Raw genomic sequence first — 21,780 nt, 5'->3', positions numbered from 1 at the left:
AAGGCTACCCCGCCCCGTCCCAAGGTGCGGCAGGTAGGGGCTGGGAGGGCGGGCTCTTGGCTCTGCCACACCTCCAGTTCCAGAAAAGGTGACCCACCCAGTCCCACCACCAATCCAGCAGCCCAGGGAGGGGCCCCGAAAGAACCAGACAAGAAATAGCCTTAGGCACGATCTTTATTCACTTGGACACTGTACAAATATTACAATTTCCTTTTGCTGCAAAAAGTATAAAAATAATCTTTATATAGGAATCCATTTGTTACTGCAAATCTTTCTAAATCTCTGCAAATGGCTCTAAATGAGGATAAATGAATAAACAAGAGAGGGGCTATAGGGCAGCGGGAAGTTGGGCCAACCCTCAGGGACTCACCTGCCCAGATTCCTAGCTAGAGACCTCTGTTCCTGTTAGCCCCACCCCCAACATCACCTACAGGTTGCCAGGGCTAAGGACCAGGCAGAAGGGGGGCAGAAAAGGTCCAGGTGGAGCTGTAGGGTCCAGGGGTGGAGAGAAGGGAAGGAAGCTAGAAGTGGTGCTGGCAAGTGCCCAGCTCCACCCCAGTTGGGGGAGGAGCTGGCAGGAACAGGGCAAGGGGTGTTAGACAAGCTGCCCTATGGAGTGAATGTGGGTCCTCATTCTGTGACACTGGGTGGCAGCAGAGCCTGGGCTCAGGGAGAGCACAGGGAGGATACAAAGTGGGGGAAGGCTCCAGAAAAGGAGAGGCAAATATTCTGGCTCCACCACGGAGGGAGCTGAGCCCCTTTCACTTGTTCTCCCAGCACAATACAGATGTCGGTACAAGACTGGGAGTTTGGCCAGAACTGTGCAGTGAGGGAAGGCTGGGGAAGCCAGAAGTCTGTGGCTCTCAAGCTGTGTGTAGGGGTGAAATGTGGGGAGGTCCCCAAGCAGCCTCAGGTTAGACAGTCTGTGTCTCAGCCACACAGGGCATGTCCCCGACAGTCAGAGGTTGAGAACAGGCACATCAAAGAGGTCACAGACACCTTCACTCTCATCCAGGTTGTAGATGTAATCGTGGTCTCCAGGGGGCGGAGAAAGGCGGAGAAGGGGAGCAAACACTGCAGAGAGCACCAAGCTGAGGCCTGAGGCCAAGGCCCCACCCAACAGCTGCCCAACCCCCTGTCCACACCCAAACCCCCACCTTCCTGGGCCACCCACCTTCTGAGGACATCAGCTCCTCCAATAGTTCCGAGCTCATGCACTCTGGGGAAGGAGGGAGACCTCAGTTACATTCTGGTTCCTGCCTCTCCACCCACCAAAGCCCATGAAGGCCCCCCTAACCCCCCACCATCAGGAACTTTTACACTATTTCCAGGTACCAACTACAACTATAGGTCCTCAGAAGGACAAGAAAACAGCTGTAAGACCCAAGAAGCTGTGCCCCTTACCCCAGCCCCAAGGAGGAACACAGCCCTACCTCGTGTGGGATCAAAGATTTCTGACAGCTCTTTGGGGAGTTCCAGAACTGAAAGACAAGAAAGCCATGCTCAAGGGCACAGAGGTCCAACCTGATCCTACTCTAGCTCCCAACTTTCTCAGATCCTATACCACCCACCCTGGGGCTCCACACAGCTGAAGAGATGAAGGTCCTGCCCCAAGCCAAGCTGGCACTGTCTGTCGGTCTCCCTTGCTGACCCAAATTCCTCAGTGCTGAGCCCAGTATACAAAGGCTCATTGCAGGTGACTGATACAGCCCTTGTGACTCAGAAGTGCTGCAGAAAGGCAAGCAGCCCTCTCCCTTTCTGGGCTCAGCGTGCATACCCTGTCTGATGGAGGAAATCCTGTCTGATGGAGAATGCCCTGTCCATCCCCACCCTTACTGAGCACTTCCTTGGTGCCAGGCTCAAACACCACACCTGAGCAGGGTTACCTGGCAAAGGAGGAGACAGACAGTTCAACAGGGGCTAGTGCTACAGGGTGACAACCCTGCTACAAAAGTCTGACTGCAAGGATGCACATATAAAGCAGTGGAAAATGAAGCTGAAGAGGAGTGCTGGGCTGGCTAGATCACCAGGGATGTCATATGCTAGGTCTAGGGGCTCTGGTTTTATCCAGCAGCCTTAGGAAGCCATTAAAGGTACTTTTGTAAACAGAGGAATGCCAGTCTGGCTGTGTTTCGGACCCTGGTCAGTTGCGGTAAAGAGGGGGACACTGAAGAATTTACAATAGCAGTGGCTGGCAGTGATACTGAGTGTTGAGGATATAAGAGATACCTGGCCCGGCTAGGTGTGGCTCAGCGGTTGAGCATCAACCTAGGATCCAGGAGATCGGGGTTCGATTCCCGGTCAGGGCACATGCCCGGGTTGTGGGCTAGGCAGCCGATCAATGACTCTCTCATCATTGATGTTTCTATCTCTCTCTCTCCCCCTCCTTTCCTCTCTCTGAAATCAATAAAGATACGTTTAAAAAAAAAAGAGAGAGAGATACCTGGAATAGAACTCACTTAACTGATGTGAGATGGGGACAGAAGAAGGAGGGAGAAGGAGCTGGAACACATGGGAATGAAGTGCCCATTGGATGTGCAGAGGAAGGCTCGTGGACACAAGTGTGGAGGTTAGGCAAAAAACCTAGGCAAGACCTAGACTGCTATTGCTGCTGTCCAGCAGGGCAGAAGACTGCAGTGACCTGGTGTCCAATGCTGTCAGGCCCAGCAGGGGTGAGCTGAGCTCACCACTGTCCTTGCTATGGAATCCAAGGCCATCATTCACTGCAACCACATGTCCCAAACCCAGTCACTTGGGGGTTCATCTAGCCCTCTGTAGGTGTGGAATGGGACAAAGACCTGGCAAGTGTCAATGTTTAAGGAAGCACCGGGAAGAGGTCAGAAGGGAAGCCAGTGAAAGAAGAGCCAAGAACTGGCATCATTAAAGCCAAAGGAGGAAAAAAGCATCAATACAAAGCGAGAGAGCATCAGAGCACATCGGCCTCAAAATCCACTGGAGCTGGCAATCAGGGTTGGGCAACTTATCAAGAGCATAGTGTGTGAGATGGGTACAGGGGTCCTGACTGCTGCAACCAGAAGAAGAGTGACTAGGAGACCAAGATATGAAGTGGAGTGGAGATGACCTTTTCAGAGTACAGACAGAGAGGAGACAGGGAAGGTAAAAGAGGGGGACACAGAGGGCAAAGTGTCATTTAGTGAGGAAGAGAGCAGTGCTTATGGGCTGAGGAGAATTAAGTCCTGGAAAAAGCAAACACTCAAGTCACAGGATAGAGATGGAACTCCACAGGCAGATAACATCACCTCTCCTGGGAAGGCGCTGCTCATCTTTGGAGCCGGAGGGCCATACCACAGCCCTTCCCCAAGAGAATGCTTTCACCTTCTTGAGACCTGAGTCCAAGGGTGGCAAGCAGGGCTTGAGAGACAGCCAGGAAGTTCTGTGTGAGACCAGTATGGGGGGACAGAGGGGCACCAGCACTGAAGCCGGAGGTCAAGCTCCTCACTCTGGCTGGCAGAGTTCTAGTCTAGGCAAGATTGATGACAAGGGCTGCCCTTGTGCTAGTCAGCTCTGGCTGAGGAGATAGGAAAGCTGGGTTCCAGCCCCAATTCTGTTTCTGACCTAGAATTGGCTAAGGCTGGGTTGTCCCCACTCCCAATGGGACAAGTACTCACCGCCTGTGGGATCCGCCTTGATGGGCTCAAAGGAGGTAGAAGGGTTGGGTCCAGATGAACTGCTATTGCTGCTGCTGCTACTGCTGCTGCTGCTACTGCTGCTGTCCAGCAGGGCAGAAGACTGCAGTGGCCGAGTGTCCAGTGCTGTTGGGCCCAGCGGGAGTGAGCTGAGCTCACCACTGTCCTTGCTATCAGATCCAGGGCCGCCACTCACTGCAACCACATGCCCCAAACCCAGTCACTTGGGGGTGGGAAATAGGACATTGAAGCTGGCTATGATAGAACCCACAGCCAGGATGACTACAGCCCTGACTCCCAAGCTGAGAGTTAGACACTGCCAGTCACCCGGAAGAGGTCATCTGGAAATGAGGCACTGAAGGAGATGGGTATGAGGCCTATAAGTGGAATACTCATGGACAACATGGCTGCTGTTACCACAGTTCAAGAGGGGCTGCCAGGGCAAGTGAGACATAGGTGGGTCTAGGGGAAAACTACCATCACTAACGCCCCTTCACACAGTCAGAAATTCCCTGTTAAAAAAGGCTCCCTTGTCACAGCAAGGGGAGGCCAACTGGGGGCCAAGAAAAGGACAACCCCCACAGGATCTCTTCCAGCTCTGAGTATAGCATCACATAGCACAGAGGTATTGCCTCTTGGGCCCCAGAAATCACCCCATCACCAGATGTTTGTCATGCCTCACCTGTGATCTCAGCTGCTGAACTAGCCATCCCTTGGGCTTCGGCGGTACCAGGGACACAGGTGGTAGTGATCACCTGGGGACTGCTTGGGTGTGAGGCATCCTGGGGTAGGGCCACAGCAGGTTTGGGCAGAGGTGGAGGAGTAGAGACAGCAGGTGGGCTCTGGAGCAGATCTTCAGGTGGCGGCACAGGCACTGCCACAGGCGGTGAGCTCCATGCCTCCTTGTTCACCAGCAGCACCTCAATGGGGCCACTCACACTCTTCAAATGAATCTGGTACTTCTTCTGCCCATTGAGACCCTGGAGGTATGGGGCAGGTGGAATTGGAAGCAGGCTTGGTTCCTGCCTGACCCTGAGCCAGTGTCCTCTCTCACCCCAGGCCACCTTCTCCTAGATAACCCAAAACCTCAGGCCTCCCCCTACCTGCTCCACCCGAGACTTATCAGGCTCCACAGCCAGCACCCGCCCTGAGCCAACCCCGCCTGCCTGAGCTGAGCACCCACCTCTGGGATGGGCACCTCCAGGCTGGTGCCAGAAGGAGCCCGGATGGCCAGAAGGGTGTCTCCTAGAATAACAAGGAGGATGGGTCAGAGCCCAGGGGCTCAATCTGAGCTGGGAATGGCCGGTACCTGTCCCTTGGAGCAAGGGCGATCATGGTCTCTGAGGGGCTAGACAGTAGACCTTACCCATCCCCCGCCCAGTGGCTAGGACAGAGAACTAAAGCTTTTCTCCTTCCAAGAGCCCAAGTGTCAGTAACCAGAAAATCTGAATTCAAACATGTGGGGCAAAAAGTTGCTGGTATGAGCATCTCACTCCTCAACTGAGGGCTGCTCCCTAGGTGTAGGTGTTCTGGCAAGGCCAACTTCCCTTCTCCAGGACCAGTCTGGGGGATGAAAGGTAGAGAAGGAACAGTTCCTGTATCCACAATGCAACTAAACTAACTACAGGTTGGAACGGGGCATCATTGCTCCCTGCATACAAGCATGCACGAATGAGCACACACATACTTTCTCCCCTTATGCTTAGCACACCTGAGAAGCCAAACACAAGGCACTATGTAGAATGGGGACTGACCCAGGGACCCAGCCCAGGATTCCTGTATTCTCTCCATATGGTTGGCCTCCACAGGGCCCAGTGACCCTCAAACCCAGGACTTACCCTGCCTGATTCCTCTTTGGGAAGGCCCCAGGAACTCTCTTAAGAGATGGAACTCTCTTTAGGTACTGAACCCACTCTCAGGGCTGTGGATCAGCCCAGCACCACCCCCATCTCCCCCCACTCAGGCTCTGCTCACCAGCAAAGCATCTGCAGATGTCCTCATGAGTCACGTAGGCCAAGGTGTGAGGGTTAAGGAGAATGACTGATGCCCTGCCTATAGTGACAGATGGCAGACCACAGAGAAGATCCAGCTCTTTAGCAAAGGTCTAACATACAAGCACTCAGAGAAAGTCCTGAGGTCTAGGGTCTAGTAGGGAGGGATCACAGGCCAAGACTGGTGGGGGAGGGGCTCTGAGAGGGAAGCAGGAGGCTGGGACCTGGCCAGGGGCTGCAGGACCATCCTCCCAAGAACGACAGAGCCGGGGACACCACAAAGTAAACCCAGCTGGATTAGAGGGCCCCTCACCCACACCCCAGGAGCAGGGACTGCCAGGAGGATATCAGCTGTTCTGCACGTCCTCTGTGACGTTCCGGATGCTCTGCTGCACCCACACCTTGTGCTGATCCAGTTCTTGCTCTCGCTGCTGCAGCTCCTCGATCTCTGCCTTGAGCTCAATCAGCTTGTCCGCAATCTCCCGGGTATTACAACCAGGCCCCACGCCCCTGAGCCCAGGGAGTGGGGCTGAGAAGGGCTGCCAGAAACTCTGAGTCCCATGGACCCTGCTCTCTCCTGCACCCTCCACCCCCTACCCAACACTTCTGGATAGGAGATCCCATTGCCCTCCCAGGTGCCCCACTCACTTCCACTGGATGCTATTCTTGGATTTTTTCTCGATCAGCCCAATACCTTCCAGCACGTTGGTAATGTCGTAAATCCGCCGCTTCTGGCGCACAGCTAGGGTGTCAGCTGCCTGGCAGAGAGAACAGAGGGGAGGATGCTCAGCCCCACTCTCAGATGTACCCTGAGCTACCTTGAGACTTGGTCTGGAGTAGACTGGAAAGGAGGTGGGCAGTCCCAACCCTCGTCCCAGCAACTCAGGACCAGAGGGGCCGAAAGAGGCCTGGCACGAACTAAACTGATGTTCTGATGCTCTTTTCCCCAGGTACGAAAAACCACGAGGATCAGCACCTGCAGCCCTGAGACTGGCACACAGCTGACACCCAATGGCCTCAGCCGAATGAATTAAACAGCTCCCGACCTCCCACTTGTGAGAAAGCACACGGATCGCGGCCTGCTCTCTGAAGGCTCCGCTGGGCCGCCCCAGGAGTTCCCGCTACCTGCCTAGGCCTGTTACAACATCCCCCCTGTCGCCCCTTAGCCCGGACCGCACCAGCTTGAGGTCAAGCACGCCGTCCTTGGCCTCCTGCAGAAGCGACACGAACTTGGTAGTGAGCAGTCCCAAGCTCTTCTCGTGCCGGCTTGGGGTGCCCGGGGGCGGCGGCGCCTGTGGCCCGGCCTCCGCCATCGCGCCCGCCCGCCGCCTCCCCTCAGCCAGGCCAGGCCAGGCCGGCGCCGCCGCCACTTCCGCTTCCGTTCCTCACCACCCAGCCGCAGGCGCCAGCGTCGATGCTTCCGCTTCCGCCCTGCGCTCTCCTAGGGAGCCCAGAGCAATTCCTCTCTGCGGACACGGCCGCAAAACTTCGGGGACCATCAGCAAATGTTCAACCTCAGAAAAGAACGAAAACAACCCAGGGATCCCAGGAGGCTGGACTTTGATTCGGAGGCTAGTAAAGGAAGTCTGTGGGCAGCCCCGGCAGTAGAGAAGGGGGAGCCACCGAAACCTGGATGGCCAACCTGCCCCAACTCTACTAACTCTGCCCCAGCTCCCATCTCAGGAGAGGAGACCACACTGCCAGATAAACCGATGTGTTTCCCCAATTTCTGCTCCTATAAGCTGCCCCACTGTCTTAGGGGTCACCCATTCTATTATCTTACCTCACTTCCTGCCAAACAGTAAGCACTAACTACATCGTTTGTCCTCTTGTCTCCAATCCTACTCTCCTTCCCTGATCCCAGCCTCATCTTTCTCTTGTCTTAAGACTGCAGTGCTCAGGGGCCACGGAATTACAACCACTTTTTAGCCAATGCAAACATGTTTACCGATGTGTAATATGTGTAAAGCATTTAGAGCAGTTCCTAGCATGTAGGAAGGATTGTGTTTGCTGGTATAATTTTGTTATTTTTAACATTTTTGTTATTTATTATTGTTTAATTTAGGTCAAGTTCTCTGGGAAACAGACTTTGACACAGGGATCTGCCTGCAGGAAGTTTATTGAGGATCCACACTTGTAAGATAAGCAGAACTGGACAGAGAAGGAATTAAACTGCAGTGCAATTATAATAGGGCTCCTACTAGGAGCTCTGAAACTGAGGTGGCCCTTCCAAGACGTTCCACATCCAGACAAGGATACTGGGCCTTTGTACTCCAACACAGACCAAGAGACTTAGCTGTGAGACCTCAGCAGCTAACCCTTCTGGCAGCTAGGGGAAACGTGTGTCTTTGTCCTAAAAGGTGGATTTGGATGGTTCACCAGTGTCCACTACATTATTAATATCTTGTAGTCCCTTCTATGGCCCCCTTTAACTCTCAAGATAAACTGCCTTCATAGCCCTTGGACCTCTCCTGCCATACACATTCTTCACAACAGCCTGTGATCTCTCACTCCTCGGCAGAGGTACACACCCTCCTCTGAAGGGCCTGTCAACACAGTTTTCATACTGTGATGTTATCTGCATCCATATTTGCACAACCCACTCTGCACCCCAGGTTGGAGCCATCTAGTTCATGTCTGTTCTGAGCACTAAGAGGTCCTGGGTGGACTGGTCAAGACTCAATAACCACAGGGAATACCCCCCCTCCCCCCAAGGAAGTGGGCCCAGCCCTCCCCACCCCATCCCACAGTGCAGATGCTCTTTCCTGTTGGGAATAAAATGCCAGAGACTCAGCTTCCTTCCTTTCTGCACGTGGTCTTGGGGAGGGAGGGAACTTGGAGGGAGGAGGGGGCTTCTGGGCAGGGAGGTGGGACAGAGGCTTCCTTGAAAAGAGAAATTTTGCTGAATGCTGAGGTGTGAGCCAGGGCCACCCAGTCCTGTGAGCTAGTGAAGGGAGTGCCCAGCTCTGCTGTAAGGGCTGGGGGAGAGAGCCACCCTCAAGGCCAACACTGTTTGCGGAGGAGGGAGAACTAAATGCCTGGTCAGACCTGGTGAGTTCCATACCAAACTGTCCTCTGCAACTCAGAGCAAGTGTGGGGCCCAGTGGAAGCCTGTGCCTACCCTGCCTCACTTGGCATCTGCAGGGGCAAAACTGAGAAACCCAGCAAGGGAGGCTTCCCAGGTGCCTCCCCATCACACCCACCTCCCTCATTTCCTGAGGAGCCTGGGCAGGAACCTCCCTCCTCCTTCTCAGAGAGGCCTAGACAGAGCCTGCAGCTCAAAGGAGCATCCACTCTGCCTGCTCTAACCCAGACCCTTGCCCGGACTCCAACCTCGGCTCTGGCTCGTCCAAGGCCTAAAATGGACTCTACATCCAAGGATGAAAATCAGCCTGCACTTGGTTCTGGTATGAGCCTTTCTGGGTGGGTTGGGGGAGGGATGTGGCAAGAAAGATGGGAGTGGTGGGGCTGGGTCCTCCCTGCCAGGTCTGGCTGGAGTTGTGTCAGTCGGGAGAGGAGTGGACTGCCCTGGGGGCCAAGCTGAGGAGCAGGAAGGGGAGCAGGGTCAGCAGCTGCTTCCTCCAGACCCTGCCCAACTGACATGGCTGCTCAGGCTCTTCCTGCCCAGGGCCTGAGTGGCCGGAGCAGGAGAGGGCGGAGCAGCTGGCCCGGGGCGCTGCGCTCAAGTGGGCCTCAGGCATCTTCTACCGGCCAGAGCAGCTGGCCAGGCTGGGCCAGTACCGCAGCCGCGAAGTGCAGCGTACCTGCTCCCTGGAAGCACGCATCAAGGTGGGCATCGGACAAGGGGCAGGAGTGCTGGAGGTGGGCAGCGGGGCTGGCTAGGCCTCACTGTCTCCCTCCCTTCCACAGTCAGTGGTGCAGTCATACCTGGAAGGTGTGAAGGCTGGTGTGTGGCAGCTGGCCCAGGCCCTTGAGGCTGTGCAAGGAGCCCGTGAGGACCTGGGCCAGGCCCATGGGTTGCTCCGGGGCATGGCCGAGGCTGTACAGACCCTAGAGCCCCTGCGGGAGCAGGTTGTCCAGCACAAGCAACTGCAGGCCCTGTCTCAGCTGCTGCCCCGGCTTCGAGCAGGTGAGTGTGCAGGGCCCCTGGGTTTTAGCCCCAACAGTTACTCAGCAATCACTCATCAAGGGGCTAGGGCACCAGTGGGAGATTACATGGAAGGACACACCAGGGACCTCCCAGAGAGTAACTCAGGCTTCAGATGGCATATAAGGTAGGGTGCAAATTAGCTCACTCTGGGGTTCCTGAGCATGGGAATTTTGAGTCAGGACTAACACCCAATCAAGTGGCTTTCGCCACCCTGGTTGTTAAATTGAAATATTTTCCTAACAGTGTGGGTGAATAGCCACTATAATGTCCTCCAGTTCCTCTCTGCCTTCCCTCCAGGATCCCTGACTTCCTATGTTCCATCAGTTCAAAGGTTTACATCTGGCCCACCAGGCCTCTAGGACCTTCCCTGGTCCTTTCAGATTGGCCAATGCTCTATTGTACTGGGATTTTTTGTTTTTTTTAAATTTTTTCTAATATGACTAAATTTACTCAATAACCTAGTAACAGTCTACTGTAGTGGTTATTAAATACATCACCCCAGCCCCAGGTCCTCAGCATCTGATCCTGTACCCACTGCACAGATGGAAAGGCTGAGACCCAGGGCTGTCTCTTCTGCTCCCCCCTTAGTGCCGGCTGCAGTGGTCCACACACAGACCCTGATTGATGCCCATCAGCTCTTGGAGGCATATGTGAGCCTTCGGGATCTGGAGCAGCTGCAAGAGGAGACATGGGCCTCTTTGGGGGGTTTGGAGTTGCCAGTCTTTGAGGGGCTGGGCCCTCTGGCTGAGGCACTGGGCCGGGCTGTGGAAGCAGCTGTAGGGGCCGCAGGGCAGCTGGCACGGGAGGACCCAGCCCTGTTGGTGGCTGCTGTGCGAGTGGCCGAGGTGGAGGCTGGCCGAACAACCTCCCTGGAGCAGGCCCCCCGGGACTGGCGGCAGCGCTGTCTTCGAGCACTAGAGGAGGGCCTAGAGCGGGTCCACTTTGGGACACCTCTGCTGCCTGGACCAGGGGCCCTAGCAGGGTGGCTGGAGGCTCTGCGGGTGGCTCTACCAGCCGAATTGGCCACAGCTGAGGCACTAATAGCACCCTGCTGCCCACCACACTACAAAGTGGTCCAGCTGTGGGCCCAAACCCTGCACAGTGGCCTGCGTCGCTGCCTGCAGCAATTCCTGGAAGGGCCTGAGCTGGGAGCTGCTGACGCCTTCACCTTGCTGCACTGGGCACTGCATGTGTACCTGGGGTCAGTGCCCATGGGGCAGTGGGAAGTGGGTGGATCAGAAGCTGGGGGCTCAGTGTGACACTGGACCACTCATCACCAGGCCAGAAATGATGGGGGGCCTGGAATTGGGGCCTGAGGCTGATGTGTCTCAGCTGGAGCCCCTCCTGACCCTGGAGAATATCGAGCAGCTAGAGGCAACATTTGTGTCCAAAGTCCAGGTGAGTAGTTGGGGCCCAGGTCCAGAGAAGCTCTGCCACTAACTGTGTGTCTGTATCTGTAGAGTCACATGTCTACCTGTCTCTAGCAGGACCATTGCCCTGCTACATTCTGCTCCCCCTCGTCCCTTCCCCCAGGCAAGTGTGGTGCAGTGGCTACAAAAGGCACTGGATGGGGAAGTAGCTGAGTGGGGTCGTGAGCAGGAGCCTGACACAGACCCGTCTGGCTTCTACCACTCACCAATGCCAGCCATCGTGCTACAGGTGGGTGGGAAGTGGCAGCCAGGTGGGCAGCCCTCAAAAGGAAGGGAGGAGGGCTGGACTAGGACTCTGCTAATGGCTGCCCATTCCTGCCTGTAGATCCTGGAAGAGAACATTCGAGTGACCAGCCTGGTCAGTGAGTCACTGCAGCGGCGGGTGCATGGCATGGCACTGTCAGAACTGGGAGCATTCCTGAGGAGGTCTGCCAAGGCACTGACCCACCCCCAAGCCCTGGCCCTGCTCCTGGAGCAGCCCAAAGGGGCTCTGAGTGAATAAGGCACACCAGTGGGAAAAGGCTCCTTGAAACAGTGCCTTGGGTACCTTGGAGGTGGGGCCAGAGTACTCGGAACAGGAATTGTTGTGACACTAGAGTGACAGCAGGTACAGGCGCCACCTCTGTCCTTTGCAGCTTCAATGATGCTCTGATAAGATTCTCCCGAGACCACCTCAGAGGGGAAGCAATGGCCCCTCATTACGTGTCCTATCTACTGGCTGCCCTCAACCACCAATCAGCACTCAGGTACCAGAAGGCCCCCAAAGAACCCCATCTTCAGTAACCCCTGACTGAACACCTATTAGGCATGGACCCAGCCTTCACTTTGCCTTTAGGAACTTTAGAGTCACATAGCCCTATGGGGGCAGAGAAGGCAGACAAACAAGTTGCTGATTTTGACTCCCTCCTGACCCAGATGAACTCTCTCCCCTTACCGATGAGGAAACCGAAACCGAAAGGCATGACTTGCTCAAGTCAGACTGGGCTGTGTCCTTCTAGCTTGCTGAGCCCACCACTCCACACCTCAGTCCAGACCTGCCCTTCAGAAGGACGGGGAATGCCCTTCTTGCCCCCTCCCGCCAAGTTCACTTCCGCCACTAGGTGGCGCCCAAGTGGCCAGACCAAGGAGGGCAGTGAGGGCCTTGGCCTTGGTCCTGAAGCCGTACTTTTGGTTGGTCTAGCTCCTCCGTGAACGTCTTGCAGCCCAACGGGGTGGCTTCGGGGGCCTTCGCTCCTGTGGAGACAGCGCTGGACGAGTTGCAGAGGAGAATCTGCCGACTGGTGTTGGAGGCGCTGTTGCTGGAGCTCCAGGTGAGACTTCAGGTGGGGATAGGGGTAGGAGATAAAGCGTATGTGTGGGAGTCTCCGCGGGAAATGAGGGGGGTCTGGATCGTCCAGCCCCGTCTCCGTTCCCCCTCCCCCAGCCCCTGTTCTCGGCTCTGCCCTCGCGTCGTTGGCTGTCGAGCCCGGAGCTGCTGGACGATGTGTGCGAGCGGACAGCGCGCTTCTGCCAGAACTTCTGGCGTGTTCGGAACCCCGCGTTCCAGGTGTGTTGGGGAAAGGCTCGTCAGGGTGGAGCGCTGATGGAAAAGGCGTCCTGGACTCACCGGATCGCCCTCCCCGCAGGTGCTCCTGGCCGAGGCGGAGCGTACTGTGGTGCTGCAGTACCTGTGCGCGCTGATGCAAGGCCGCCTGGTGTGCCGCGGTGCGGACGAGCGGAACCAGGCGGCCGAGCGCATGCTACACGATGCCACCCAGCTTCGGGCGCTGTTCCTCGATTTGGTGAGAGCTTATGGGGGGGGGGGGAGCAGATGGGTGGGAGTCTCAGAGGTTGGGTAGGAGCCAAGGGCCGGCTCAAGATATACCCCAACGTGTTTAGGGCCTGGAAGAGAGCGTTCACTGCGCACCCGTGCTGCTTACCCTGCGAAAGCTGCTGAACCTCCACGACCCCACGATGCTTGGCCTCGAGGTGGCAAGCCTTCGGCAACAATTTCCCGACGTGAGGTACGCAGATGGGGGCGGAAAGGGAGAAGGGACCTGGGAGGGATGGGGCCGGGCTGACGCATCTCCGTGGTGCCTCCATAGCGAGGATCACGTCTCCGCCCTCTTGGACCTACGAGGGGACGTGTCCCGAGAGCAGCGCCTAGCGGCACTCAGCTCCCTGCGGGACGGCCCGCAGCCCTCGCCCCCCGGGGGTCACCGCGCACTCTTCAGCCTCGTGCCAGCACCTACCCCTGCTCCATCCTCCTGCCTCTTCTCGGGGACTTGTGCCTGACTCCTAACTGCTGGCAGAATAAAGCTACATCCGACGCCTGAATTGTGTGTGTTGGGGAAGGGGGTGGGTGAAGTAAAAGTGTCCTCGAACGTTAGGGGGTCCAAAGGCAGGGGCACATCTAAGGTGTCCTGGCTCCCGTCCAGGCATACCGGCATCAGTTCCCAAGTACCCGGGCTTCCGCCGCCGTGCGCGGACTGCATCCATCCCCACGTGTCCGTGCGGCGGCCGTGACCTGGTGCCTCCCCGGCCCTGCCTCGGAGGGCCGGGTACCACCTGAAGCCTCGAAACCCACCAGGTCTTCGTGGAGGGGGCGGGCTCAAGACAAGGCCCCTCCTAGGGAGGTGACCTGGGTGGCTGACACCGCCCCCTCTGCCCTGCCAGGCCCCACCCCCCAGCAGGGTTCTCGGGAGCTCGCTTAAGGGGACCCTGACGCGAATCCGCGCGCTTTCGCGTGAGCGTGCGCGCACCCGAGGGCGTGCGTCCCCGCGTCAACTCCGGAGGGCCGCCGTGCCGGCGACCGATGTGTCGGAGTGGGAACGGTGACGGCAAGAGGAGCAGCGAACAGGTGGGGTGCGACTCGAGGAGAGAACCCTTTTACCCCGTGAGGCCGAGAAGGCGCGCGACAGGACCCCCACCTCACCTACCGAGAATTACCCCCTCTATTGTCCTCTGGCCCCGCCCTCCATTGGGCACGCCCTTTGCCCTGTCCCCGTCGTTCATTGGCTGCAGGTCACGCCCCTCCTCGATATCTCCGTCCCCATTGGCTCCTCTTCCACGTTATCCTCTCCCGGAGTTTCCTATTGGCTCAGGCCACACCCTCTCATTTGTCACTGGACTCCGCCTTCAGTCTGGGTTCCTCCCCCAGCCATCTTTCATTCATTCTTCATCTAGTGCTGGGTGCTTAAGACATGGGGGTGAATCAACCCCATCCCTGCCCTCAAGGAGTTCAGGATGTGGTGAGGGGACGCCTAGACTCTGGGAGCCTCTAAGACGCCTGGAAGGCTTCCCGGAGGAGGTGAGGCCTAAACCGAGCCCTGAAAAATGGGTAGGAATTTGCTCCACGGAGACATTTGGGAAAGCATTCTTGGCAGAAAGACCTGAGACATAAAAGAAACAGGCGTATACTGGTAATTGCGAAGAGGTAGGTGGAAAGGGAAATAAGGAAAGATGAAGGGGGACTGGTTCAGGTAGAGGACCGGAGACCAGTTAGGAGTCCAGCAAAGTGTGCAGTTAGTTGAAGGGAGTGGAGCCTTAGGCCTGAAATCTTTTTAAGCAGCTGGTCTCTAGGCAGGGTGGAAGGCATGTGTGGGGTGGGAGTGGGGGTGGGGTGGGGGGAGATCAGATCCAGATGGGGAAACAAAGTACAAAGAAGGAATGATTCCAGTTCTGAGAAGGAAAAAGGTGCTTGGGTTCAGTCATTTATTGAGCAGCTGTTCTGGGTACTGTTCTGGGCTCTGGGGACACATTGTGAACACTCGAAAGGAGAGAACAGATAACTAACAATTAAATATGCTGTACTTCAGATGGAAATACCTGCTACAGAGAACAATAATCTGAAGAAGGGGGTGGGGAATTGTGGTGGAGTAGGGAGAAGAAATTTACTATTTTATAGAGTGTGTTTAGGGAGCCTTTTCTAATAACATATTTCTGCAAATATCTGAGGAAAGTGAGAGAGTGACCACTGCAGTTACATGTGGGGAAGGCATTCCAGACAGGGGACATGTTCAGTTTGAGATGCCTTTTTATACATTCCAGTAAAGATGTTGACTTGAGAACTAGCAACACTGGTCTGAAGTGGATGGGAGAAGTCTGGGCTGATGATCTTAAAACCACGAGAATGGATGAGATTCCCTAGGGAGTGAGCACAAATGGAGGAGAGACATTTCCATAGAAGTTTCCAAGTGCACTGCAGTGTTAAGAGGTCAGGAAGAGAGAGATGACCAGCAAGGAAACAGCCAGTCAGCCAATCAATGTTGATGTCGATGTTTCTATCTGTCTCTCCCTCTCTCTTCCTCTCTCTCTAAAAAATCAATTTAAACATATTTTAAAATCAAAAACAGAACAAACAGTGAGGTAGGAGATTTGGGGAGCCGAGTGGAGAACATGTTTCTAGAATGAAGTGTCAAGTACTGCTGATCAATATGAAGATCATTGAGGATCTTGGTTAGATCAGTTTCAATAGAGATTGGGAGGAAAGCCTAATTGGAGTGAAATTTAAGAGAGAACAGGAAAGAAAGAAATGGAGACTGAGTATAGATGACTCTTGACATGCTGTGCTGCAGTGAGGAGCAGTTAGAGGGAGTGGTGCTGTTGCTGAGGAGTGTGGGATCAAGTGAGGATTGTTCCTTTTTTTTTTAAAGATGAAGAAATAACAGTATGTATTTATGCTGATGGAAAGAATCCAGCAGAGAGAAAGATATTGGTGATGTAGATGTTGAAGAGAGGAGACATCCTGGAATTGTGTCCCTAAGCAGGCAGGCAAGGGAGGTCAGAGGCTGGAGAGAGACTACATTGGACTGAGCCCTGGTGCAGAGTCAGGGGTGAATGCCCCAGCACTGGCCTTGGGTGACAACTAGGAAGATGCCTCTGATAGGGACAGACCAGGGCTTGGCTTGGATTTGCTAAAGTTTCCCTCTGCCCCCCAAAAGCTGATTCCAAATTAACTTTGAACAGATAGTTCAGTGGAGAGAGAGCATTCCAGGTGGAGGGACTAGCATAAGCAAGGGGCATGTAGGCACTCAAATGGACTGAAGCCGAATGGGCTGGAGGATGTGGGTGAGGCCAGGTGGGAGGGGAGGGGAGGGACTGAAAAATGCCGTAGGTAGAAGGCAGGTAGAAGGCAGGTAGAAGGTAGTGAGGCCCCCTCGCCCATCAACCTGGCGGCTGAGGCTACATTATACCAGCTTCCAGCCTAAGTGGGTGCTGAGCACAGGGGTTAGAATCATGAGTAGGGCCTCAGACCCAGTGTCAGGAGCTCACAAGCTAAGGGTGTTCCAGGAACCACCACCTAGGAGGGTGTGTAAGACGCTTCCTCCTGAAAGAGCTTGTTTGGGTGAGCCTGCTGGAGGGAATGGACCCTGGAGTGGGTAGGGTGAGAGGGCAGCCACCCAGACCCCGGGGACCCAGCAGGGGCAGTGTGGAGCACAGGGCCTGCTGGTCCTCAGGCCACATCCACTCATGCTGGCCTCTACATGCCATTCTGTGTCCCCAGAAGTCGACACTGTGGGGAGTTGGAGTGACCCGGCTGGATGTGACCCCCAGAACAGAATGGTGCTGGACTCAGGGGCTCAGGTGTATGAGCAGCCACCCCCCAGCCCACCAGCCAGTCGCTCAACCTTGGGCCATAGGCTGAAGCCCTCAGACCGAGATGGGACACCGCTGTACCCCTGGCCTCGGTCCCTGGCCTTGCCCCTGGCTCTGTCAGTCTCCTCAGCCCTGCGGCCCCGGCCTGAGCTGCAGTCCTTCTCAGAGCTGCGCTTGGGCAACCGTGGCCACATGCGTCGCAGTGAGAGCACCCACACCATAAATAGTACTGGCAGGCGCAGGGGTGGCACCCAGGGTCGGGCCCCACCTGGACGAGGACGGGATCCAGGTGGGGGCACCCTGCGGTCTGCGGCCTCCCTGCCTCACATTGCTAAGACTCAAAAGGATGTAGGCCGTGGTGCTAGCAGGAACCCCTGCATGTTGATGGCCCTGCGGCCAACCAACATGGACCGTGAGCGGGACAAGTTCTTCCAATCCCATTACACCTACAACCCACAGTTCGAGTACCAGGAGCCCATGCCTACGGCTGTGCTGGAGAAATACTGTGAGGCCTCTGGACAGTTCATCCATCAGGTCAGTCCAGCCTGCCCACCTCGCCCTGGCCCTGACCACCCAAGAGGCCTGGCCTGACCAACCACTGCGGCCCTGTGTGCAGGCAGTTGGCATCATTGAGGCTGTCCTAGAGAAGTTTGGCACCTACGAACACTTTGAGGCTGCGACTGGGGGCCAGCTGCTGACCAAGTGCCAGATCTGGTCTATTGTGCGCAAATACATGCAGAAGGAGGGCTGCGTTGGGGAGGTGAGCTTGCTCTGCCTGTGAGGACCCTCTTCTAAATGACCCAAACTGGGCTGTCCAGTGGGTGGTGCCAGGCCCAGCTCCACACCTGGCCAGCTAATGACCCCTGGCAAGCCCCTGTTCCTGCCCTAGTAAGGTGGGAGCTGGCTTTGAGCAGAGATGGTAAAAAGTGGGTGTCCTGGCCAGGTGTCCAGCCTGGATGCCCTGTGGCATTATTAGTGGGTACACCTGCACACTGACCCCAGGGCTGGTGACCATGGCTCAGGGCACTGCTGCTGCCTGCAGGTTGTGGTGCAACTGAGTGAAGACCTGCTGTCCCAGGCAGTGATGATGGTGGAGAACAGCCGACCAACATTGGCCATCAACCTGACTGGAGCCCGCCAGTATTGGCTGGAAGGCATGCTGCGGCACGAGATAGGTCAGGGTGTGGGTAGGTGGGTGGGCAGGTAGGGATAAGAGGGGCCTGGGATGTGGGGGGGACAGTGAGGGCCCCAGTAACCTCATCCCTTTCTTTCTCCCACTTCCCTCAGAGGATGGGCCCTTTCCTTTCATGAGCAGTCACCTCCTCCCTCTGGCTCACAGAGGTAGGCCCAAATATGCCTGCCCACTCTCCGGGCTCACCCTCATCTCTCACTCCTCTTGGGTATCTTTTCCTCCCCCCACTTCCTCTCTAGTTTCCCTTGACAGTGGGGACAGGGCTGGACAGACCAGAGGGAAAACACTGAGGGTCCCGCTAGCCCAGCCAACATGCAGGCCCTCCTGGGTGGGATGGAATTGGCTGAAGACACACAGAGCTGGGAATAGGCCAGACTAGAAAGGAGAGCACAGGACACTAATTACTATCTTTTCTGTCTGTCCCTTCATGGAAAATTCTGTTGCTGTAGGCAAAAGGTGTTTTTTGCTAGGGACATCAGCGTAACTGTCAAAACAATAGAACATGCAAGATGCGGGGTGGGGTGTGAGTTCCTGCTGCTCCCCAGGGGCCTGGGGAGCAGTGTGAGTTTAGGAGGGTTGTGTGTGTAGCCCTGGACGGGTGTGGGAGGATTCTTGCATGTGAGACTCGATGGGTCCTTGGGTATGGGCTCGCCTGAGGAGGGTCTTCATGCTACCTGGGGCTGGGTGAGTATGCAGGTTGGGTCAGGGTGGCAGGGAGAGCTTATGTGAGAGGATGAGTTTAGAGGCATAGCCGTAGGTCCATGAGTACAGGTTAGAGGTCTGGCAGGAGGGTCCCGGATGACCCGCCCAGCGCTGCCTCCCTCGTCTCCCCACAGGCACCCACTACCTGAGAGGGGTGAACAACGCGCGGCAGCCCTGGCACAGCGCCGAGGGCCGGCTGCAGTATGGGCTGCGGCCGGCGAACCCCACCGAGGAGGGCCTGGCCAGCCTGCACAGCGTGCTGTTCCGCAAGCAGCCGTTCCTGTGGCGCGCGGCGCTGCTCTACTACACCATCTACCGGGCCGCGCACATGTCTTTCCGCCAGCTCTTCCAGGACCTGGCGCGCTACGTGCAGGACACCAACGTGCGCTGGGAGTACTGCGTGCGCGCCAAGCGCGGCCAGACCGACACTTCGCTGCCTGGTGGGTACCCTCGTGGGTAGTCCCCTGAGCTGGGGCAGGGGCGGGGGTGGCTTCAGGCGTAGGGGCTCACGGCTCCCCCGGTGCCCACAGGCTGCTTCAGCAAGGACCAGGTGTACCTGGATGGCATCGTGCGGATTCTGCGGCACCGCCAGTCCATCGATTTCCGGCTGCTGACCTCGCTGGGCAAGGTGAGTGGCCATGGGCCTTCAGAGGGCCCAGCCAGCTCTCATCACAGTATTCCCTGAGCCTCTCGCTGATGGGTGCTTGACTGAGGACTGGGTGTCAGGCCTGTCCGGTGGGGGGGAGATGAGCACAGGAGGTGAAATGACTGTCTGGCAGGTGCTTGACCCAGCCTGCAGGGGTGTGTGTGTGTGCATCATTCCCTACCAAAGGAGCAGTCAGGAAGACCTGGAGATGGGGGCTGGAGAAATGACCAGGGACAAAATCCCTGGCACTGGGTATTTGTGCCAGGCTGAGAAAGGTAAACTTCATCCAAAGCAGTGGGGATTCAGAGGAGCTTTAAGCAGAGGAGTGGCACAGGTGTTTGTTTTGGAAGGCTCCCTCTGGAGTCATATGGGAGGTGGGTTGAGAGAGAGGTCTAGGGAAGGGAACGCCGGGGGGAGAGGGGAGAGGAGGAGGCCTTTCTAATTGCTCCTGCAGAACTGATGGTGGTCTGGCCTAACCGAGCAGTGGTCATGCAGTTGGAGACTCTGCATGGACAAGCTGGAGAGCTCTTCAGAGAGTGGAATCCTTTGAGCTCAGTGGCCACCCTGAGTGGGAAGGTGGCAGTCTCAAGCCCCCTCCCTGGAATCTGACCTAGGACACTGTCAGGAGAATGGCCGGCATAATCTGACATCCAGAAACTCAGTGTTGGATATGGGGAGTCTGAGGTACCTGTGGGCTATCTAGGAGAAAGTGTTCAGAAGGTAATTGGATATCCAGGTTTAGAGGTGGGGGAGCTAGGCTGGAGACAGGAGTGGGGTTGTAGGGCATAGATGATAAAAGAAGGCATTAAGAGGAAGAGCAAACACCTAGGAATGAGCCTTGGGATACACAACAATGAGAATGGATCAGGAAGGGAAAGGGGCAAAGAGCAATAAACCATTGGTAGAGAGCTGGGACCAGCCACTGGAAAGCCAGGGCCTCTGTCTACCCCTCAGGCCCAGCTTCCTTCCTGCAGGTGTCCTATGAGGATGTAGACCACCTGCGGCCCCATGGGGTGCTGGACAATACTCGGGTGCCCCACTTCATGCAGGACCTGGCACGCTACCGGCAGCAGCTAGAGCACATCATGGCCACCAACCGGCTGGATGAAGCAGAGTTGGGCCGCCTGCTGCCTGACTGATACTGGTCAAGGGCTCCAGATCATCCCCCAGAACACGAAAATGGCTGCTCTGTGCGCCCACGGCCTGGGTGTTTCTTGGGGAAGCTGAGAGGACAGGAGCATCTTAGGAGGCAGGAGTGGCAACATCAGTGGGTTTGTGTTCCATGCTATCCTCCCTGGAACCTGGAGACCAGCAGCAGCATGTTGGGCAAACTGAGTCCGCCCTCCTGCTTCTGCCTGTTGAGTAGAGGGGAAGCCTGGGAGAAGCAGGGAAGTTGAGCATGAACAGGGATGGGGGGGATGGTTTGGGAGTAGAAACTTGTTCTTGCATGAGATGGCTTTGGGTGTCTGCGTACTCCAGTCTCCCTTCCCCCACCTGGCCCCTTGGTGCTCCTTCAGCTTTCAAGCTGTCTACCTCTCATTGGGTCCTGGTGGGGTCTCCCTTCTCCTGAGGTGATTACCTGAGCCTGGGGTCCTGGCTTTCACACAGACTCAAGGGGAAAGGGTCCTGGTAGGTAGAGATCCCCCCTGGGCTGGGATGTACTTTCCAGCATTTTGCTTTTGCCACTGCTCATGTATTTATTCCCTATTTATGTGTTCTACTTCCTGGGGCTGGGAGGCAGCAGCTTCAGAAGGTTCAAGGGAGGGAACAGGGCTCCTCTGGAAGGCACCCACTGTTTCTAGCCCCAGTCTCATCACACACACACACACACACACACACTTGCAGTCCTTCAGGCCTTGTGAGTTGAGCCCAAGCGTTCACTGGCCCTGCCCCTACCCCCACAGCCTCAGATGGCCCCTGTTGTCTCTGTCTTTGCCCACACCCTCACAGCTGGTCTCTGACAGATGTTGGTATAGCCTGGCAGCAGCCACAATCAAGCCTGAGGGGCAGGCCCCTAGGTGTCCCAAATCCTGAGCCCCTCCTGGACCAGGAGAGGTGCAGAGATGGTTGTTGCTTCCAGTTTCACCTCAGACTCAGCTGTGTGAGGTTGACCAGTCCCACTCCCACCCTTCACCTTAGTTTTCCCATCTGTAAAATTTGGAAATGCAGCTGGAAAGTCCTTGTTCATTTAGTCAGTGAACATACATAGAGCACCTTTGGTGTTCCAGTTACTGGTCAAACCCTCAAGGAGCTCCCTCCCAGTCCTGAAAGAAGCCAGACAATTAAAACAATTACAATAAAGTGTGTGGTCTTTTTCTACCCAAGATCCCTTCCTCTTCCTCCTAATCTCATTTCCCGGGCTGTCAACTCTAGCCTTCCCAAAGGGGAGAAAAGTTCCCCTTCCCTGGATTTCTACACCAGGCCCAGGGGCTTCCATGGAATAGGACTGGTGACAACACACCCCCCAAATGGTTCAGGAAGATA

At 56.2% G+C, this 21,780-nt stretch overlaps 3 protein-coding genes across 12 annotated transcripts; 2 read left to right on the top strand and 1 right to left on the bottom strand.

The window, feature by feature from the left end:
- Nucleotides 1-156: 156 nt before the first annotated feature.
- Nucleotides 157-7,010, bottom strand: E2F4 (E2F transcription factor 4). Of its 2 annotated transcripts, none has more exons than XM_081119205.1 (10): nt 6,817-7,010; nt 6,287-6,396; nt 5,987-6,148; nt 5,622-5,665; nt 4,831-4,892; nt 4,330-4,627; nt 3,630-3,773; nt 1,434-1,481; nt 1,175-1,219; nt 157-1,074 (listed from the first exon to the last, which is right to left on the bottom strand). In XM_081119205.1, exons 1-10 carry the CDS (start codon nt 6,949-6,951, stop codon nt 959-961), a joined length of 1,164 nt encoding a protein of 387 aa, XP_080975331.1. In that variant the 5' UTR covers nt 6,952-7,010; the 3' UTR covers nt 157-958. The 2 variants fall into 2 exon arrangements, with proteins under 2 accessions (XP_080975331.1, XP_080975330.1); XM_081119204.1 differs by having other exon boundaries at nt 3,630-3,842; nt 6,817-7,009.
- Nucleotides 7,011-8,468: 1,458 nt separating this feature from the next.
- On the top strand, nt 8,469-13,494 carry EXOC3L1 (exocyst complex component 3 like 1). 5 transcript variants are annotated; one of them, XM_081118252.1, is made up of 14 exons: nt 8,469-8,689; nt 8,893-9,045; nt 9,252-9,427; nt 9,509-9,728; nt 10,338-10,950; nt 11,030-11,147; nt 11,283-11,408; nt 11,505-11,605; nt 11,815-11,925; nt 12,360-12,489; nt 12,603-12,725; nt 12,805-12,960; nt 13,058-13,182; nt 13,264-13,494. In XM_081118252.1, the coding sequence occupies exons 2-14, from the start codon at nt 9,000-9,002 to the stop codon at nt 13,451-13,453; spliced, it is 2,235 nt and encodes a 744-aa protein (XP_080974378.1). In that variant the 5' UTR covers nt 8,469-8,689; nt 8,893-8,999; the 3' UTR covers nt 13,454-13,494. The 5 variants fall into 5 exon arrangements, with proteins under 5 accessions (XP_080974378.1, XP_080974379.1, XP_080974380.1 ...); XM_081118253.1 differs by having other exon boundaries at nt 8,496-8,689; nt 8,952-9,045; XM_081118254.1 differs by having other exon boundaries at nt 8,496-8,689; nt 9,267-9,427.
- Nucleotides 13,495-13,902: 408 nt separating this feature from the next.
- Nucleotides 13,903-21,597, top strand: MATCAP1 (microtubule associated tyrosine carboxypeptidase 1). Of its 5 annotated transcripts, none has more exons than XM_081118212.1 (8): nt 13,903-14,018; nt 16,665-17,290; nt 17,373-17,516; nt 17,799-17,931; nt 18,044-18,097; nt 18,785-19,090; nt 19,181-19,278; nt 20,271-21,597. In XM_081118212.1, exons 2-8 carry the CDS (start codon nt 16,721-16,723, stop codon nt 20,433-20,435), a joined length of 1,470 nt encoding a protein of 489 aa, XP_080974338.1. In that variant the 5' UTR covers nt 13,903-14,018; nt 16,665-16,720; the 3' UTR covers nt 20,436-21,597. The 5 variants fall into 5 exon arrangements, with proteins under 5 accessions (XP_080974338.1, XP_080974342.1, XP_080974341.1 ...); XM_081118215.1 differs by lacking the exon at nt 18,044-18,097 and adding an exon at nt 14,345-14,468 and having other exon boundaries at nt 13,917-14,018; XM_081118213.1 differs by lacking the exon at nt 13,903-14,018 and adding an exon at nt 14,383-14,468.
- Nucleotides 21,598-21,780: the final 183 nt, after the last annotated feature.

The sequence above is a fragment of the Miniopterus schreibersii genome, assembly GCF_964146895.1.
Source record: "Miniopterus schreibersii genome assembly, chromosome: 18".
NCBI lineage: Eukaryota > Metazoa > Chordata > Mammalia > Chiroptera > Miniopteridae > Miniopterus > Miniopterus schreibersii.
The sequence above is the reverse complement of the archived record's forward strand: the minus strand, read 5'-3'. Positions and strand labels throughout refer to the sequence as shown.

What these genes read in the sequence shown, in the direction of transcription:
- MATCAP1 (XM_081118212.1), top strand. Translation starts at nt 16,721, where the DNA reads ATGGTGCTGGACTCAGGGGCTCAGGTGTATGAGCAGCCACCCCCCAGC. An exon ending in AGGAGGGCTGCGTTGGGGAG is followed by an intron (nt 17,517 to 17,798) that starts GTGAGCTTGCTC and finishes TGCTGCCTGCAG; the next exon opens with GTTGTGGTGCAACTGAGTGA. An exon ending in CCTCCCTCTGGCTCACAGAG is followed by an intron (nt 18,098 to 18,784) that starts GTAGGCCCAAAT and finishes GTCTCCCCACAG; the next exon opens with GCACCCACTACCTGAGAGGG.
- EXOC3L1 (XM_081118252.1), top strand. Translation starts at nt 9,000, where the DNA reads ATGGACTCTACATCCAAGGATGAAAATCAGCCTGCACTTGGTTCTG. An exon ending in TCAGCCTGCACTTGGTTCTG is followed by an intron (nt 9,046 to 9,251) that starts GTATGAGCCTTT and finishes ATGGCTGCTCAG; the next exon opens with GCTCTTCCTGCCCAGGGCCT. An exon ending in GCTGCCCCGGCTTCGAGCAG is followed by an intron (nt 9,729 to 10,337) that starts GTGAGTGTGCAG and finishes CTCCCCCCTTAG; the next exon opens with TGCCGGCTGCAGTGGTCCAC.
- E2F4 (XM_081119204.1), bottom strand. Translation starts at nt 6,951, where the DNA reads ATGGCGGAGGCCGGGCCACAGGCGCCGCCGCCCCCGGGCACCCCAAGC. An exon ending in GCGTGCTTGACCTCAAGCTG is followed by an intron (nt 6,397 to 6,816) that starts GTGCGGTCCGGG and finishes TCTCTCTGCCAG; the next exon opens with GCAGCTGACACCCTAGCTGT. An exon ending in GAGGACGTGCAGAACAGCTG is followed by an intron (nt 5,666 to 5,986) that starts ATATCCTCCTGG and finishes TAACCCTCACAC; the next exon opens with CTTGGCCTACGTGACTCATG.